This window comes from Giraffa tippelskirchi, chromosome 4 (genome assembly GCF_054371585.1).
Source record: "Giraffa tippelskirchi isolate mGirTip1 chromosome 4, T2T-mGirTip1v1.2.pri, whole genome shotgun sequence".
Taxonomy (NCBI): Eukaryota; Metazoa; Chordata; class Mammalia; order Artiodactyla; family Giraffidae; genus Giraffa; species Giraffa tippelskirchi.
The window spans coordinates 974,698-994,621 of NC_137278.1; the positions used below are offsets into that span (position 1 = coordinate 974,698).

General features: G+C 57.4%; 1 protein-coding gene across 1 annotated transcript; it reads left to right on the forward strand.

Annotated features, from left to right (window-relative positions):
• The first annotated feature begins 5,664 nt into the window (after nucleotides 1-5,664).
• On the forward strand, nucleotides 5,665-13,156 carry SAPCD2 (suppressor APC domain containing 2). The gene is made up of 6 exons (XM_081593442.1): nucleotides 5,665-6,350; nucleotides 9,004-9,116; nucleotides 9,746-9,892; nucleotides 10,244-10,351; nucleotides 10,437-10,544; nucleotides 10,620-13,156. Exons 1-6 carry the CDS (start codon nucleotides 5,774-5,776, stop codon nucleotides 10,746-10,748), a joined length of 1,182 nt encoding a protein of 393 aa, XP_081449568.1. The 5' UTR covers nucleotides 5,665-5,773; the 3' UTR covers nucleotides 10,749-13,156.
• Nucleotides 13,157-19,924: the final 6,768 nt, after the last annotated feature.

Genomic DNA, 19,924 nt, shown 5'->3' on the forward strand with positions numbered 1-19,924 from the left:
ACTAGTCTCATTAAGTCTAAAAGTCATACGTACCCATGGTTAAAACAAATTAAAATGGTGCTTTAGGACCCGAAATGAAAAGATATCTGGGACTTCCCTGGTGGTCCAGAGGCTAAGACTGATCTCCTGATGCAGGGAGTGAAGTGAAGTCGCTCAGTCGTGTCCGACTCTTTGCGACCCCATGGACTGTAGCCCAGGAGGCTCCTCCATCCATGGAATTTTCCAGGCAAGAGTACTGGAAAATACTGATGCATGGAGGCTGAGTTCAATCCATCGGCAGGGAACTAACATCCCACATGCTCCAACTAAAGATCCCAAGTTGTTGTTGTTCGGTCGTCAGTTGTGTCTGTCAGTGACCCCACGGAGTGCAGCACACCAGGCTCCTCTGCTCTCCACCATCTCCTGGAATTTGCTCAAATTCATGTCCATTGAGTCCATGATACTATCTAACCATCTCATCCTCTGCCGCCATATTCTCCTCCTGCCCTCCATCTTTCCCAGCATCAGGGTCTTTTCCAATGAGTTGGCTAAAGTATTGGAGCTTCAGCTTCAGCTTCAGCATCAGTCCCTGCAATGAATATTCAGGATTGATTTCCTTTAGGATGGACTGGTTGGATCTCCTTGCAGTTCAAGGAACTCTCAACAGTCTTTTCCAACACCACAGTTGGAAAGCATCATTTTTTCTGCTCTCAGATTTCTTTATGGTCCAACTCACATCCATAAATGACTACTATAGCTTTGACTGTATGGACCTTTGTCAGCAAAGTGATGTCTCTGCTTTTTAGTACACTGTCTAGGTTTGTCATAGCTTTCCTTCCAAGGAGCAAGCATCTTTTAATTTCATGGCTGCAGTCACCACCCCCAATGATTTTGGAGCCCAAGGAAAGAAAATATGTCACTGCTTCCACTTTCCCCTTCTATTTGGCATGGAGTGATGGGACTGAATGCCATGATCTTAGTTGCTGTTGTTGTTGGTTTTAATGTTGAGTTTCATGCCAGCTTTTTCACTCTCCTCTTTCACCTTCATCAAGAGGCTATTTAGTTTCTCTTCACTTTCTGCCATTAGCATGGTATCATCTGCATATCTGAGGTTGTTGATTTCTCCTGGAAACCTTGATTCCAGCTTGTGATTCATCCAGTCCAGCATTTCCCATGATGTACTCTGCATTTAAGTTAAATAAGCAGGATGACAATATACAGCCTTGCTGTATTCCTTTCCCAATTTTGAACCAGTCAGTTGTTCCGTGTTCGGTTCTAACTGTTGCTTCTTCTTCCTTTTCTTTATTTTAAATGATTTTATTTATTTATTTTTGGGTATGCTGGGTCTTTATTGCTGCATGGGCTTTTCTCTAGTTTCAGAGAGCGGGGTCCACTTTCCAGTTGCAATGCATGAGCTTCTCATTGTGGTGGCTTTTCTTGCGGAGCGCGGGCTTTCGGGAGCTCGGGCTTCGGTAGTTGCAGCTTCCAGGCTCTGGAGCACCGGCTCAGTAGCTCCGCACCATGTGGGGTCTTCACAGAGCAGGGGTGGAACCAGAGTCCGTGTGGGATCTTCACAGAGCAGAGGTGGAACCAGAGTCTCCTGTACTGGCAGCCTGATTCTTTACCACTGAGCCATCAGGGAAGCCCTAACTGTTGCTTCTTGACCTGCATACAGGTTTCTGAGGATACAAGTTAGATGTTCTGATATTCCCATCTCTTTAAGAATGTTCCACAATTTGTTGTGATCCACACAAAGACTTTAGCATAGTCAATGAAACACAAGTAGATGTTTTTCTGCAATTCCCTTGCTTTCTCCATGATCAAATGAATGCTGGTAATTTGATCTCTGGTTCCTCTGCCTCTTCGAAATCCAGCCTGTACATCTGGAAGTTCTCGGTTCACATACTGCTGAAGTCTAGTTTGAAGGATTTTACCTTGCTAGCATATGAAATGAGTACACTTGTGCAGTAGTTTGAACATTCTTTGGCATTGCCCTTCTTTGAGACTGAAATAGACACTTACCTTTTACAGTCCTGTGGCCACTGCTGAGTTTTCCAAATTTACTGACATATCCAGTGCAGCACTTTAACAGCATCATCTTTTAGGACTTGAAATAGCTCAGCTGGAATTCCATCACCTCCACTAGCTTTGTTCATGGTAATGCTTCTGAAGGCTCATTTGACTTCACACTCCAGGGTGTCTGGCTCTAGGGGAGTGAGCACGCCACCCTGGTTTTCCAGGTTACAGTTCTTCAGTGTATTCTTGCCACTTCTTAATCTTTCCTGCTTCTGTTAGGGACTTACTATTTTTGTCCTTTACTGTGCCCATCCTTGCATGAAATGTTTTCCTGCTATCTCCAGTTTTATTGAAGAGATCTTTAGTCTTTCCCATTTTGTTGTTTTTCTCTATTTCTTTGCATTCTTCATGTAAGAAGGCCTTCTTAACTCTCCTTGCTATTCTCTGGAACTGTGCATTCAGTTGGGTATATTTTTCCCTTTCTTCCTTGCCTTTCACTTCTCTTCTTTCCTCAGCTATTTGTAAAGCCTCCTGAGACAACCACTTTGCCTTCTTGCATTTTTCTTTGGGGATGGTTTTGGTCACTGCCTCTTGTACCATCCCACATGCCACAACGAAAGATCCTGTGTGCTGCAACTCAGACCCGCTGCAGCTGAAGGGAGACAGACAAAGAAAGAAAAGAAAAACCTCCTCCAGCCTGTCCAGCGAACTCCTGTTCAGGCGTGAGCCCCACCCCTTCAAAGTACCCTTCCTGGGTTAGGAGGCAGAGCTTAACAGCCTCTTGGGGGCCCCCTGCACTTGCTGGGGACCTGAAAGAAGTGGGCCTGTCTCAGGGCCTTTGCACCTGAATGGCTTGTTTTCAGAAAGTCAGAGGACTTCCTGCCCCACTTTGCTAGATCTCTGCTCACAAGTCACACTAGGGGAGACCCTTCCGTCCTTTTCTGTTCCTCCTTGCCTTTCTGCACCCTCCCCTGTCCGGCTCGCCTCTGAGAACCGGCCCCTGAGAGCTGGGTGTTGTCTGGTTCACTGCTGCGTGCCATCGCTTGACCCATGACCAGCACACAGTGGACACGCACCCAACACTTGTGAACGGAACGATCGTGTTGGGCCCCAGGTCTAGCACAGTGACTGGGCCACGTGGCTGTGTGGGCGTGCACGCTGCATGAGGGGCTGGTCCGCTCCGACAGCCTGTGGCCCTGAAGGGAGGTCTGCGGTAGACGCTCCAAGTGGACAGTGTGCCTGGGAGGTTGGGGCTCAGCTGAGGTCAGAAGGATTTGGACAATTGAGACCATGTAGCCGGAGGCACCTACAGGGCCAAGAGTAGGGGGCCGGTCCACCTGGGCAGAGAGGGCACTGACAAACGGGGGTACCTAGGAGGCACAGGTGGGTGACAGCTTCTTGGGCCACCTGCCAAGGGTGGCAGAGGATGGCGTGGCCAGTGCCCCTGCCCACTCCAAAGAGCTCCTGGCTGCCACAGAGAAGATTACAACTAGGGTGGGTACCTCAAAAGTTTAAAGGCTGCAGAGGATCTGCCTGGCCGGGGCCTCTGGGAAGCCTCCCCCATCCCCCACCAGGGTGACAGCCAACCTGAAAGCTACAGGTGGGAATGTGTTGGGCCAGGTTGGAAAGCGACGCGGAAGGAGGAAGTGATCAGAGTTCAGGATCAGAAAGACGGGGGACCACGCCTTAGTCCCACGTCCAGAGCTGGCACTGACTCCAGCTTCTCCATGCCTTTCTCCAGTGCCTAGTGAGGGGCCACTGGAACAACACCCATGGACCAGGGGCCGGCAGGGCCCACCTTCCCCACGGCTCTAGAAGCCCCGAGGGGCCTTTGCTGCCTTGGCACAGTGGGCTCAGGCTCACAAGGGCCGTGGCCTAGCCTGGGTCCCGCTGGGCATGCCGTCTGAGAGGCAGCAGCATTGCCGGCTGCCAGCCACCAGCCTCCACACCCACACTAGCCCCACAGAGCTGTCCCCAGGCCACCCCATCCCACGGGCCTCGCCCTGGTTCGGCGTCCCACCCAAAGATGCTCTTTCCGCTGCGATCTCCAGGAAGGTTTCCAGTGAGCATCACGGTGGACCAGAAGGCACAGGGCTCATCCAGGAGCACACAGGAAGGGTGTTCCTGTAGGAGAGCCCCCAAGTGCAAAGACTCAGAGGTGAAGGAAAGCCAGTACCCTGAGCATAGGGGACTGGGATGGGGTGGGGGATGGTTGCTGGAAGCAGAGAAGGAAGGGGAGATGAACTGCAGGACAAAAGACTTGAATGCCTCTGGGGACTCTGGCTGGTCCCGCCACCAAAGGGGAAGGCAGGGACAGACCAGCCTCCGTGGGGTGACTCTAGACTCACAGCTTTCTAGGTAACCCCCAAATTCTTCACCATGAAAGAGTCTTCACTTTGAGGGATACCCCCAGGGGAGAATAGACCCAGGACACTCCCTGGCCAGGGCAGCTGCCCTTACAACAGCTTACGACTCAGACCAACGCCTGGAGCCCAAGGACAGAGGCACAAGTAGGCAGGCCAGCCAGAGTGCGGGAGCCCATCCCCGTACCATGAGCCTGTCTGTAGGAGGTGGTGGGCAACTCTTTGTTCTTTTATCCCTCCAAGGTGAACAGTCTCCTTCTAAAGCAGCAGATAACTCATGTGCGCTGCTCAGTGGCAAAGTGGGGTGTCAGTTACATGGAGAAGACCATCAGTGGAGGAAAGGGAGCAGGGCAGGACCTCAGGGCAGGCTATGGGGAAGGCAGGATCCCAAGCAGACAGCATCTTGGGTCCTTTCCCGGTTTGGGGAGGGTCCCATCAGTGGGTCCTGAGATGGGACCCTCCCAGACTGACCAGACAGAGTGACCAGGGAATGAAGCAAGGGCAGTGGGTGGAGGTGGGAGGGGGGTGCACAGGCCTGCCTAGCTGGCTTCAGGAAGCCATGCGTGCCCTGGTTGCAGCTGGAGGAGGTGTCCAGCCAGAGGAGGGGGCCAGAGCAGAGGACCTTGTGAGCACACGGGAATCTGGGGACACAGGAGAAGTGGCTTTGTCTTGCAGCCGGCAGGAAAGGCCAGGCTGTCCCGAGGGGCCGGCGGAGGAGCGAGCAGCGGCGGGGACAGAGAGGCTTCTGTGAGCGGAAGCGCCCAGATGGCTGGAGCCCACAATCCCCTTGGGGCTCGCCTGGCGCTAGAGAAAGGAGCCCCAGGGCTGTGCCGAGGGACAATCAGCGAAGAGCGCGCGGGGCAGCTCGAGGGGCAAGGCGGATCCCTGGAGGGCTGCTCTCCCCCTTACCCCGGGAAGCCACCTGGGGACAGGTTACTGCCGGCCCCGAGCCCCGCCCTCCGGAGGTGGGCTGGGCGGCCAAAGCCAGCGAGGTCGGGACCGCGGAGGGAGCGGCCGGCGTGTTTGGAGAGGGGGAGTTCTACAGGGGCGCTCGGGGGTACCGCCCCGACCCGCCAGGTCCGGACGGAGGCGGACTTGGGGGACCCCGCCCCCTGCCCGCCGGGCGCCTCCGCGCGCCCCCGGCCCCTCCGGGCACGGCGGGAGCGCGCGAGCTGCCGGCCCCTCCACCCGAAAATCAAACCGGGGCTGCCGGCCTCTCAGCCAATCAGAGAGGAGACGAGCTAGCCTCGGCCAATGGCCGCCGCGAATGCTAATAAGCGCTGACGCCTCGGAGAGGCTTATTCAAAAAGTCGCCGCTATTGTCGCGGCGGGTCGCGAGCCGCCGCGCCCGCCGTCGGGCCGTGCGGGGACCGAGCCGGGGCGGCCCGAGGCCCGAGCGCTGCGGGCGGGCGCCCATGGCCGGAGCCGCCATGGCCGAGCCGGGCGGCGGGCCGCCTCCCGCGCCCGGCACGGAGGGGCTGCCGCGCGCCTTCTTGCAGAGCCTGCGCACGCTCTTCGACATCCTGGACGACCGGCGGCGCGGCCTCGTGCACCTGCGGGAGATCGAGTCCCGCTGGCGGGGCGCCGACGCGCGCGAGCTGCCCCGCGGCGTGCTCGAGGGCCTGCGCCGGGTGGCCCCAGCTAGCGGCTACTTAACCTTCGAGCGCTTCGTGGCCGGCCTGCGCACCGCGCTGCCGAGCGCCGACGGCGGCACGCGGGCGCCCGCGCGCGCCCCAGCCCGGGAAGGCTGCTCGGCGCGGCCCGCGGGCCAGCCGCCGCCGCCGCGCCTGGTGTTCGCGCCGGCCGACGAGCCGCGGACCGTCCTGGAGAGGAAGCCCCTGCCCCTGGGCGCGCGCCCCCCGCCGGCTGGCCCAGGCGTCGCTAGTCGGAACCTGGAGAAGCTGGTCGGCCCGGCGGAGGCGGCGCCCGGTCCGGCGGAGCCCGAGCGGCCCCAAGGCGCGGCGCTGGAGTGGAGCCCGAGCAAGGACACTGGTGAGTGCGGGGCGGCCCCCGGGCCCGCCTCGTAGTTGCCCGCGGGGCTTGTGAACCTCGGTCATCTCGGCTGCCTGGAGGGAAAGAAGTTCCTCCGCACCTCGGATGCTCCGGGACCCGGCCATGCTCCGGGACTCGGCCAAGATGCTGGTAGGGACCCCCGCAGGCCCCACCAGGAGCCCACTCCGAGCTAAACCCGAGCGGGGAGCCTTTTCGGTCTGAGGGCTCTCCACCTCAGTACTTGCCCACACCTGGGGACACCGGAGCCCTTGGGCTCATCTGGTGACTCAGGCAGAGGCAATTCTCACTGGTGTCGAGGGAGGGTCCTCAGACTGTGAAGGGCCTTTGCTGCCTCCTTGGGTCCTTCTCTGTCTAGCAGCTCGGCGGAGACGCCTGGGCGGACCGCCCCCGTGAGGCCAGGGCAGGCTGGAGCTGCCAGGCGTGGTGCAGGAGGACCTGGCCCCAGAAAGGGCAGAGTGGAGGGTCTTCAGCCGAGGCTTCCAGGCCTGGAGCCTTGGCGCCTCTGACAGCTGGGAGGGGTCAGCCACAGCCCCTGGGGATGGCCCAGCTTCCGGTCCAGTTGGCAGGGACAGGGCATGACTGAATGGCCCCCTGTTTATCCCCCGGAGAGCCTACCCTGGGAACAAGACTGGCATTATGGAGGAGCGGGGCGGGGCCCCTCAGCTCATCCAGCCTGTGCAGGCGCAGGCCTTCCGCTGGGCAGCTGCGGCCGTTTCTGTGCTGCCCACCGCTCTGCCAGCCTCCCTGGACCCCCTGCCCAGGCTCAGACATACTCCCCAACACCATGACTGCCAGGTGGAGCTGCGGTGGCCCCCGGCTTCCCTGTCGAGCTCATCAGACCCTCGGCTGGGGGCTCCCGCATCCAGGCTCCTCGCTGCCCAGCCTCCGCATCCTCCCGAGTGTGAAGGGGAAGTGGGCTTCTGGGCACAGCCCTGAGTGCAGGCCTGGTGCCATCCGCGTGGTTGCACGCGGTTGGGAATCAGCCATGGGACTGGGGTTTGCGGTCTCAGGCCTGTTGTCGCACCGGGTCCATCACTGCGGTCCTCTATAAAGTCCAGCTCTGGAGTCCACTGTCACCTTTTACCGGCCGAGGCCCAGACGGGGCTCGTGACATACTCTGTGGGCGCAAAACCTGGAGTTCAGAGAACCCTTAGCACCCCAGGAAGAGAAAGCTGCCCCACGTTCACAGCCCCCCAAGCCCTTCTCGCCGTCCAGGCCTTCCTTCCTGTTCCCTGTTCGGGTTCAGCATGCACCCCAGGCTGGCCTGAGCCCCATAGGTACAGGCTGCTAGATCCTGCCTGGACAGGATGGGGTGGGGTGGGGTCAGGGATGCCTCTGCCTGCTGGGTCTCCAGCCTGCTGTCATCTGGGGGCCCTGGGCCGCCCTGCAAAGCTGATGGTGCAGACCAGCCCCAGTGTTCTGGGGTGCCCCCAGCACCCCTCTGCTGTGCCTTCTCTGCCTGTAGCGCAGCTCGGCAGGTTGGAACATGAACTCAGCCTGCCTGGAGCCGTTCTGCCAGGGCTGGCTGGTTGGAGCCGGTCTGCCGTGGCTGGCTGGTGGCCCACATGACCACCTGGTGCCAGTCCTCTGGATGTGTCCCTGTCAGACATACCTGTGCTTGCTTCTTGCATCACCCGCCCACCGCCGTGCCAGGCAGGGTGTAGGGCTTGGGAGCCCAGGGAGGGCGCCCTCTTCACCTGCACCCCACTCCCCCATCACGGGCAGCCCTGCTCGCCCTCCCTGTCCTCCAGGGAAGCTGGTGGCTCTCCAGGAGGCCTGCCCAGGGAAGCATCTGGCTCTCTGGCCCAACACCAACTCTGTGGGTGGCTGTGTGTGAGTAGGAGTTACTGCTGGGGCTCCGCTGGTGCAGGTATGCAGGGACCGTGCTGCAGTCTCCTTCCTGGGAGAACGCTGGGCTCGGCTGCCGATGCCCTACATCCCTTCTGCTTGAGCTGCGAGTGTGCTAAGTCGCATCAGGCATGTCTGACTCTTTGAACCGCATGGACTGCAGCCGCCAGACTCTTCTGTCCCTGGGATTCTTCAGGCAAGAATACTGGAGTGGGTTGCCATGCCTTCCTCCAGGGGATCTTCCCCACCCAGGAATTGAACCCGCTTATTTTTCGTCTCCTGCATTGGCCGGCGGGTTCTTTATCACCAGCGCCACCTGGGAAGCCCCAGTCACCTTTAAAGGGCCCGGGCAGACAAGGAGAGAGGAGTGGAGGCCAGAGGTCACCTCGCTGGCTCCGAGTCCAGCAGCCTTTGAGCCCTTGAGGCATGGGCCCTGGGTGTGCAGAGATGAATGAGATGGAGCCCCCTGCCCTCCAGGAGCTCGCGCAGGTGGTGGGAGTGCAGACCTGTGCCTCGGTGGCTGCACGGCTGTCTGCACAGCAGGTGTGAGGGCAGCTCCTGAGGGCCGAGCGAGGACCAGAGTCCAGCCAGGCCCCGGCAGGGTGTGGCCCGGGCAGAGGCTCTGAATCGCTGAGGATCCCAGAGGCACACAGGCCTGGGCACCTGGCTTTGTGCAGCCAGGGTTGGTTGGTGGTAGGTCTGGGATGGATCTTTGGGGGTTTGGGGGTGTCAAGCTTGCCTCACAGGCCTGGAAGTGAGCCAGGCTCTCACTTCTCTGCTGTAGGAGCAGTGACCTGCGGGGCCCGGGAACTTGGCATGGGGGACTCCCACTGGGGGCCCCGTGCCCGAGGGGAACGGCGGAGGCACACCATCACCAACGGCGTGGACTGCGACCTGGTGAGGAGCGGCCCAAGGGGCTCTACGATCTTGCCTGGGTTTGGACTTTGCCCCCACATGCCTGGTTTCCTGGACCATCCCTCTGCCTGGGAGGGGATAGCTGGGCTTGGGTTCCAGGGGACCCTGTGGCTGGAACGTCAGCGGTTCTAAACCTCTGTTCCCGTCCTGGTTTGAATCCACTTGGGAGCTGGCCCACGGTCAGGTCAAGAAGTCCTTTAGGTCAGCCCCTCCCCGGCACTGCACTGGCCCCTACCTGCTTCCCTGGCACGTCAGGGCAGCCCACCCGCTGAGAGTGACCAAGTGCCATAAAGAGGGGAGAAGGTTCCCTTGGGGACCCTGTGTAGAGGGCTGAGGAAGGCCAAGACTCCCCCCACCCCCAGGAGGAGCAGGGCTGTGTTCCCAGTGCAGAGGTGCACAAGGGCTCATGTTGGTACCAGGGTATGTGTGCAGGTGTGAGAGCAAGTGTGTGCAAGGAGGTGTGTGTGAGCGGGGCTGTGTGCATGTGGGCCAGCCTGAGTTCTGGGCACAGGCAAGTACAGACCATCCTGTCCTGCTGCATGCCTGTGCACAGCATGGCACATGCCCGTGTGGTGCCTGTGGGTGACATGGCGCGTGCCTGTGTGCGGCAGCTGAAGCAGATGAGGGAGCTGCAGCAGGAGCAGGAAGTGCTGCTGCAGGGTCTGGAGATGATGGCGCGGGGCCGGGAGTGGTACCAGCAGCAGCTGCAGCGCCTGCAGGAGCGCCAGCGCCGCCTAGGCCAGAGTAGGGCCAGCTCGGTGAGTGACACTACTCCCTGGGCCCGTCCCCACCCCACCCCCGGGCACAGCGACCCTCCCCCCTACAGTGATCCCCTGCCGAGGCGGGCACAGCAACCCTCCCCCCCACGGTGATCCCCTGCCCAGGCGGGCACAGTGACCCTCCCCCCCACGGTGATCCCCTGCCCAGGCGGGCAGAAGGCAGTGGCTGTCCCTCTACCCAGTGCTGGGCCACTCCCCCTGCCGTGACACTCCCCACCTGTGACACCCCTGGGCTCCTTGCGCTGAACAGAGCGTTCCCCACTCCTGGGCCCCCTTGTACCCCTGGGCTGGCCCTACTCCCTGACCGCCCTCTCCGTGCTCTCCCCCCAGGACCTCGGGGCTGAGGGCGGCCCCCGCCTGCTGGGGCAGCTGCTGCCCAAGGTGCAGGAGGTGGCCCGGTGCCTGGGGGAGCTGCTGGCCGCAGCTTGTGCTACCAGGGTGAGTGCCTCCCACACCAGCTTGTGCCACCCTCAGCCTTGTGCTATAGGCTGTGCCAGGTCCGCCTGACCATGCCCTCCTGTAGGCTCTGCCCTCGTCCTCGGAGCCCCCGGGCCCTGTGTCACCCTCAGCCCCTGACTGGCAGCAGCAGACCATCCTCATGCTGAAGGAACAGAACCGGCTCCTAACCCAGGTGGGCGTGGGCATGGCTGGGGGCGGGGGCTGGAGGGGGGCTGGCCAGGCCCTGACCGCCCTCCCACCTGCCCAGGAGGTGACCGACAAGAGCGAGCGGATCACACAGCTGGAGCAGGAGAAGTCTGCCCTCATCAAGCAGCTGTTTGAGGCCCGTGCCCTCAGCCAGCAGGACGCCGGGCCCCTGGACTCCACCTTCATGTAGCCGGCCCCGGGCACGGATATGGGACCTTACCACCTGACCGGTCTCTCAGCTCCGGGCAGGTGGGCACTTGCTTGGCCCCCTCATCTGAGGCAGAGGTGCTTGGATGTCGCCTCCCTCCTCCCTTCCGATCTGGGCTTCGGGGCTGGCAGGGCAGGAGACTCCATCATGCCGGCACACAGCCTGGAGCCGCCCCTGCCGCTGTCGGTGGGGAGTGGGGGACACCCGACCTCAGCAGCTCTGGGCAGGCCTGCTCCCATGTTCTGCTGGCCTGTGTCCCCTCCGCCTGGGGGCTCCAGTCCACGGCCCTGCTCACACTGCGCTGCTAACTGGCCTTGGAGCCCCCATTTGGGTATCACGGATGGGGCCTGGAGTAAGTGACCATGGGGTGGGACGTCTCAGCCCCAGTGCTGGCCAGCCCCGCAGGTGCATGGGCACGTTTCCTCCCTCAGGACCAGGGGTCCGACCTCAGCCAGGAGTCCAGGGGCTTCTACTGGTGTCCAGTTCCAGGGGAGCCCCGGGGTGTGGTGTTCAGGATTCACTGGATTCCTGCCTGAGCCAGAGCTGGCCTGCTTTCTCTTCCTCACGGACCCTGGATGCTAGACAAACGGGCTGGTGGTCATCCCTGCTGGCCCGGACTCCATTGAGCAAACGGTGACCCAGGCCTGGAGCCTCCCTTGAGCCTGCCAGGTAACCAGGCCAGGGCCATGGTCACCAAGGCGGCTTAGGGTACCCCTCCGCGGGGAGGGCCCTGTCGTCAGGGCGAGGGGCAGCCCTCTGGCGTGCCCCAGGAAGTCCTGTAGATCCGGCAGCCTTAGCACCACCCCCACCAGATGCCAGCTTCCCAGGGAATGAAGACCAGCTGCACCGCCCCAACCCCTAGCTTGGCCCTGGGTCTGGGTCCGAGGAAGGGGACCTGAAGGACTCAGGAACAGCCTGGCAGCGAGTCCCACCAGGGGTCGCTTGTTGCCTGTGCCCCCATGCCCGGCCTGCTCTCGGGGAGACCACCTGCTCAGCTGGCCTGTAGCCACCCCGGGAGGGGCTCCGAGCGCCCCCAGGGCCCTCCCCTGGAGCTGAGGGTATCCAGGCTTCGCAGGCAGGCCATGTGGTCAGGGGCCTGGACACGCGTGGGCACTTACAGAACCAGCATCTGAGGGCTGATGCCTCGTGTGCCTGGGGGTGGCAGCCTGACCAGAGAGGAGTGGTCCGGGGTGCTGCTCCCACGGGGCCCAGCTCTGCCTGTGCCAGCTGGAGCCCCTCCCCAACCCGGGCAGCCAGTGGAGGAAGGTGGTTGTCTCAGGTCTGGCATGCAGGCTACTTGACCTTGACCTGGGCAGGTTCCCTGGGATGTGAGGCAGAAAGGGAGCTGGATCCGAAGGGCGGCACCAGGTCTCCAGCATCCAGGCCAACTTGCCATGCGGTGACTGGACCAGTGCCCACCAGGACTGCCCAGAGGCTGCCCCTTTCCTGGTTCCCCCGGTCGTCCCCCTCTGCCAGCCCTTGACCAGCCCCCGCACCAGCTCAGGCCCCGATCCCCTCACTAGGAGTCGGCTTAATTCCAGAACTGGAAACAGCCCTCCCAATCCTTCCTCCACCCAGGCGTGACTCAGGGCAGGCCAGGCCCCAGGCCAAGGGCCATCCCAACTCGGCAAGTGCTGCTCCAGCCGGGAGCTCCCTCCCCCGCTTCACCTGACCTGCTCCTGCCCAGCCCTGCCCAAGCCCACGGGGGCTGGAACAGCAGAGGTGGCAGCCTTTGCCCTGAGGGGCTCTGCTTCCCTGCTGAGAGCTCGGTGTTCACCCCAGGGGTACCACCCACTGCAGGCAGTCCCTTCAGTTGCAGGGTGAGTGGGAGAAACCCGTGACTCACAGGCCTTTAGTGATGCTGGCACGCAGGATGGAAGATGCACTCTCCTTATTTGCAGCCTTCAACGAGGCTGCCTGTGCTGCCCTGGAGACCCCAAGGGGAGACCCGTGAGTGCCCCCAGGCTGGTGAGCCCAGGTGGCTGGCAGAAGCAAAACAGCCTTTCCAGAGCAGCGAGTGTTAGCCACACAGGGACAGCGTCTGGGGCCGGGTAATCTTGGGGACTGCCTGTGCCCTGGAGAATGTTTACCAGCATCTGTCCACTAGATGCCAGCAACACTCAGTGTGATGCTGGGGGGGGCGGGGCGAAGCCGCCCTTAGCTGAGCGTCTGTGCTGGAGCCGTCGGGCTCCACCAGGCCTTGAGGATTCCCTGTGGACCGAGTCCCAAGGAAAAGGAGCATCTCCAGTTTAAAACCTGCTCGTGAGGGAAGGAGCGACCGTGAGAGCCAGGAGAAAACAGATTCTGTGGGCATTTCAGATACTGGGACGATCAGAGAAGACACCGATGTTTCGTATAGCTGGAGAAATAAATGACGCTTGAAAACACGACCACGGAATCGTCTGTCGTTTCTTACTCCATTGAAAGTGTCAACCTTTATAAAGGTGGCCAATAAAAAGAATCTTACAGAAGTTAGAAGATAAAATTTAAAACTCAGCTGGGCTTGATGTGGAAAATTGCAGCACAGCTGAAAGGAGACTTAATGAGTTGAAACAGAGCTTGGAATGATCTGAGGACCATTCAGTCAGAGACTCAGGAACTGTGAATGAGAGCGGGGTCTTGAGAAGTGGAGGGCTGTTTGATTAGATTTCCTGAAAGAAAGGATCGAGAAGGAGAAACTATATGAAGTTAAAATGGCTTAAATTTTTCCAGAATCGTCTTAAAAAATCGATTCTTTTTAGGTCCAGGAATCCCAGTGGATCCCAGGTAAGATGAATTTAAAAAATGACATTTTCTTTTACAAGATTGTTAAAGAATCCAGAAACAAAGCCAGTCACCTTCAAAGGAGATGCTGCAGTGACATCAAAGTCCAGAGACTGAGAAGCCGTCAGAGGCTGAGACGATGTCACTATTAACCTAGAAGCCTGCACCCACAGAAGCTCTTTCAAGAGTGAGGGTAGGGCTCCCCTGGTGATCCAGTGGCTAAGACTCCATGTCCCAAGGCAGGGACCCAGATCTCGTATGTCACAACTGGAAGATCCCACATGCAGCAAAGTCGCTATTTTTAACCCAAACTTGGTGGCTTATGCGTGCACGCTCAGTCACTCGGTCGTGTCAGACTCTTTTCGACCCCATGGAGTGTATGTAATAGCCTGCCAGGCTCCTCTGTCCACGGGATTCTCTGGGCAAGAGTACTGGAGTGGGTTGCCATTTTCCCCTCCAAGGGAGTTAACTTCCCAACCCAGGGGTTGAAGCCACGGCTTCTGCATTAGTAGGTGGGCTCTTTACCATGGAGCAAGGAACACATTTTCTTGCCGTTTCTGTGGGTTCGGAACTGCTGGCGCTGGCCTGGAGTTGCATGAGGTGCAGCAGAGGCGGTCCTCAGGACTGCAGTCCCCGATGCTGAGTGACCGGGCAGGACTCACTTCCAAGATGGCGCATCCACACGCTGTCAGCGGGCCATCTCCCTTTCTCTGGCTGTGGTGACAATAATTCCAATGAGGACAAGGGTGCTGACCGCTAGGGGGACAGAACCCAGATGTCACGACAGCGGAAATGGGGGAGTGGGGGGAGCCGAGGCATTCTCAAGTATAATTGTTCACAAGGCGGGGAAAGACACCAACTGTATTTATTTTACTAAGTCTGTAAGTTACAATAACTGGGAGAACCAGGTAAGATAATAGCTAATAGTATACCTTCAAAAAAGGGAGAGACGGAAATGCAGGAGAAAAGGGAAAAGAAATTCAAATCTAGAAGAAAAAATTAAAAAGATAATACATGAGGTCGAAGAAATATATTACTGATCATAGTATATGTGAATGGATTAACTGGTGAGTTATCAGATTGGCTTTTTAGAAATTCAGATAGAAGCTGTTTTAAGAGACACACCTGAAATGTAATGATACCAAAACAACAAAAAAAGAAAAACTCAAGCAGTTGTATTAAACCTAAAACAAAACAGATTTTGAGGCAAGAGATGTTAATGACATTGAAGAGAGTAACAATCTCATAATAAAAAGTTTAATAGACCAGGAAGATACAGCAACCCTAAAGTGGTACTCACCCAACTGTAAAATATAACTCGCAAAGATATGCAGACATTTCACCAAGGAGGACATACAGATAGCGTATAAGCATGCGAAAAAATATTCAACATTATTAGCCATTAGAAAAATGCAAATTAAAACTGCAGTGAGAGTGGGTACACCCCAATCAGAGTGGCTAGTGAGAAAAACCGGTAACACTACATGCTGGCGAGAACGTGGAGAAACGACCGCTCACACATTATTGGCAGGCATGTCCAATGACATAACCACTCTGGAAAATAATTTGGTCACTCCTTTCAAAGCTAAAATCACCACATGTGATGAATAATTTCACGTATTAGCTTTGCTTGGGTATGATTCCCAGTCCTTTGGTTACAACACAGAAGTTGTTGTGAAGGTATGTTTTAGACATGACTGACTTTTACATGTGACCTCTGAGTTAACCAGATTGTCTTCCATAACGTGGGTGGGCCTCGTCCAATCAGTCGAAGACCTTAAGAAAAAAGACTGCGATCCCCCCAGAGGAAGGAAGTCTGCCTGTAGGCTGCCTCTGCACTCAAGGCTGCTACATCATGTCTTCCTGGGTTCCAGCTGCTGACGAGCTTTGCAGACTTCAGATTTGCTGGCTCCCACAGCTGTGTGAGCTAGTTCTTTAAAATAAAAATCTGTTTCTCCCCCTCTCCCTCTCTCCCTCCCCAAATATATATTCCTATTGGCTCCCCTTCCTTTCTCGGGGGCACCCTGACTAATACATCATATGCACAGTGATGGCATTCCTGGGCGTTTTCCCCAGGGAAACAAAGACTTGTTTTCACGCAGGAACATGTACGAGATGATTCACAGCAGCTTCACTGGCCATTGCTCCCAGCAAGACGCTGCTCAGATGTCCTTCCTTCTACGGGTGTCTGTTTGGACAGTGGTCCATCCACACCACAGGAGGTAAGTCAGCAACGAGAAGGAAGGGACTGCTGGCAATGCAGCAACGTGGGTGAGCCTCGCGGAAGGGATGCCCGGTGGTGAGAACCAAACTTAAAAGGACACGTGACGTGTGACCATCCTTGTGCCAACCGGGAAACCACACAGGCGGAGCTGGTGGGGCGGGGCGGCTGGAGGTGGCGCAGGGGCCCCCCGGGGACAGTGCAGCCGGGTTTCCTAATTGTCACGGTGGTGACACAGGGCCCCACATGGGACAGAACTGCAGACAGCTACACACACACACACGAGTGCGAGTCAAACCAGTGAGGTCAAGTAAGCGCCTTAGATTGCGCCGCTGTCAGCTTCTTGGTTTTGCGATTGTTGTTGTTCAGTTGCTAAGTCGTGTCCGACTCTTTGCAACCCCACGGACTGTAGCATGCCAGGCCTCCCTGTCCCTCACTATCTCCTGGAGTTTGCCCAAGCTCATGCACACTGAGTCCGTGATGCCGTCCAGCCATCTCACCCTCTGCTGCCCTCTCCTCTCTCCTTTTGCTATTGTACCGTGTGTTTCTGTATATAACACAGACATTCATTATACATATATACACAGCAAGACTTGTCAGAACTGTAAAGAAAAATTAGCAAACTCATCATCACAGTGAGAAGTTCTAACATATCTCTTGATAATTGATAGGATACAGTAGATTTGGACGTTATTGGTCATAGTGATGTAGTGTACAAATCCAGACCAATGCACCCATTAATTGGCGAGAACACACATTCTTCTCCAGCACACGAGGAACATTTATATCTCTTTATGACCACACACTGGGCCCAAAACCCAATCCAACAGATACCAGAAGACTGCTCGCAGGCAGACTACACGATATATAACCATGATGCAGGAACCGTAGAAAAAAGCCCAGGGACGTCCCTGGTGGTCCAGTGGCTAAGACTCCACACTCCCAATTCAGGAGGCCTAGGTTCAATCCCTGGTCAGGGAACTAGGTCCCATGTGCCACAACGTAGACCCAGTGCAGCCAAATCAATAATTTTTAAAAAAATCCCAGACTTGTGGGTTTTAAGACACACACACATCCTCAGAGAAACAAATCCAAAACAAAGCGAAAGCAAAAAGAAACAACCAAACAAAGAAAAAACATGAAAAATGAAATTTATAAAACACACCCATATCCAAGCAATTCATGTGTCAAATAAGAAATCGCAAAGAAACTGGAAAAAAAATTTCTAAATGAAGACAAAAAGTGGATCAAAAGCAGAGACCAGAGGGAAATGTACACAGACATTTAGACATTTACGTTAGGAAAGAAGAAAAGCTTGCAAAGCATGAATTAAGCATTGAACTTCAGATTCTGGAAGAAGGAACCAATTCAAAGAATATAGAAGAAAGAAATTATAACAGGTTAGTTTAAAATATTCTTGTTGAGTGTATATATGTACCTGACAGGGCTTCCCAGGTGGCACTAGTGGTAAAGAACCCGCCGGCCAGTGCAGAAGGAACAACAGACACGGGTTCGATCCCTAGGTGGGGAAGATGCCTTGGAGGAGAGCGCAGCAGCCCACCACAGTATTCTTGCCTGGAGAATCCCATGGACAGAGGAGCCTGGCGGGCTAATGGGGTCGCAAAGAGTCGGACACGACGGAAGTGACTTAGCACACACATACACGGACCCGACACTTCTCTTGATGCTGGTAACAGCTGAAGGAGACGCGAAAACTGCTGCTCACATAAGCTCGTATCTGAGTATAAATAATAAAGATTAGAGCAGGGATTAGTGACATAGAAAACAAACACCCGAGGACCTCCCTGGCGGTCGCGGGGTGAAGACGTGGTGCTGCCAGGGCAGGCGCTGTGGGTGTGACCCCCGGTCGGGGAAGCATGCTCTCGCACGTATTATATAAAACATCCACAAAGGGGCAAAAACGTGACTGAGAAAACTCACAAAGTGCAGAAACATCTGCCTGGACTAGTGAAGAATAAAATGATGCTAGGAATTTATAAAAAAAAAAACACAGAAATAACAACAAATGCTGCAGAAATAAAGCAGACACTAACAGGAAGTTTTAAACAAGATAACGCCAGTCCACTAGCAGTGGATAAGCACCTCACGGCAGATCACACATACAAGACCCAAAGGGAGCAAAGGGTAGAGCAGAAAATGGAAACATCGGACTAGTCAAGAGCTTCCATGATTCCACCGCAAAGCACTTGTGACCAGAGTGTGCATAAAAGCCTGCAAGCCAGCAGGGAAAAGAGCCATCCCCGAGAATGAACTAAAGATTCAAACAGATGCTTCACGGAATACAGGAAAGACTCGATTTCTCTAGTGACTGACGAAACAGCATGAAAAGCTTAAAGAGATTTCTTTCTCACCAGCGTCTCAAAAACCCAAGAGTTGCAGGGGGACTTCCCTGGAGAGACCTGGTGGCTGAATGCTTAAGCATCCGCCCTGCAATGCTGGGGACGCGGGTGTGATCCCTGGTCTGGGAACAAAGACCCCACATGCCTCCGGGCAACTAAGCCCGCGGACTGCAGCTCCTGAAGCCCGCTCGCCTCAACCAGAGTCCGTGAGCCACAAAGGAAGACCCCTCACGGCAGTGACGGTCCCACATGCTGCAACCGAGACCCGACGCAGCCAGATAAACACACATCGAGTAAATAAATACACAAGTGTTTTTTAAAAAACCCAAGAGTTGCGGAATACCAACCAAAACAGTGCCGCGCGCCCTTGAGGTCACCAGGTGGCGCCGCCACGCTGTAAACCGGGCGGCATTGGCGGGCGACGCTGAAAGCACTGTGCTCTGGGCCCCAGCCCCTAAGCTCTTCCCCAGGGAAAGGCTCGTGTGCGAGTGTGTGTAGCAGCAACCTTAGTGAAAACAGCCTGATGCCAGGACCACGAACACACTCACTATGAAATGTGAGGCTTGTGACACGCGTACCGGAAGACATGTCAGCGTTACGAATCTCAAAAATCCAATGGCAGCGGAAGAAGCAAATTCCAGAAGAGCATTCCAGTACATCGGAAAAAACAACAACAACAAAAACAGGAAAAAAACAGCACAATAGATTATTTCGAGATGCATCAAGGGGTGGAAAGCTATAAACAAAAGCAAGGGAGTCCCCAGTACAAAGGTCGAGTCAGGTCAGGCCGGTCAGGGCTCTGTGATACACCAGCCCCTGAACAGGACTCTTCCACCGGCCCGGGGGCTGCGCCTGCTGTGTGTCTGCGGGGCCTCGCAAGGCACCTCCCCGCTGACAGGTGGCGGGTCCACCCCCGCACACCACCCTCCCTCCCTGCGCACGCAGAGTCTGGGGCGCCTGCTCCACAGAAGGGTCCTGGCAAACGTGTGCTGAATGACTGCTTGAGCACAGTGAGTGAAGGAGGAGTTTCAGCCACAGGATGCGGTGACTTCCCACGAGGAGAGGGAGGCAGGGGCAGTGGAGGCCTTGACCTCCAGGACCCCCTCCCTGGGAGGTCTGGGTCCTGCGAGGCGGGCGGGTTGCGGACCCTCCCCCAGGGCCTCTCCTGGCACCTCTCTGCAGCCACATTCCTCTGCCTGGAGCCAGGGCCAAGCATGTGCAGAACATCTGGAGCCCCACCTCCGCCGAGGTTCCCGGAGGAGGCTGGAGCCGCCTCCCACCCGGTGGGCCCCTGCCAGGGCCTCCCTGTCGCCTGCACCCCCCAGCCCCCCTTCCAGAGTCCGGTGGTCGGTGGTCGTGGTCGAAGGAAGTCTCTGGGCCAAGAGGCGGTCCTGCCCCGGCCCCTGTGGGGGAACTCGCTCCTGTTTCGCAGTGCCTGTTCCATGCCCCCACTTCCCCCCATCGGCTCTCCCCAGGCTGGTCTGGGCCCTTGGCATGAGCACCAGGGGCCAGGCCTGCGTCCCAGCGGCCCCCTCCACTCAGGCCTTGAGGGCTGAGGGAGCCAGGGTGGGCCGGCACACCAGTGCCAGGCTCCCTCTGGGCCGCCTTTGTCTCTTCCTTCTCAGCCTAAACTGCCGGCCTCTCCCTCCTCCGACCCTTCCAGGGTGGAAGAAAGGGCCTGGGGTGGGAGGGGTTGGGGGGGAGCTGGTGGGAAACCGGGGCCTGGAGCCCTGAGCTGGCCGCACCCACGGACTCTCTGCTGGACCCCAGCCAGGAGGGTTTGGGGAGGCCAAGGGAGGTCCCGGGGCTCCCAC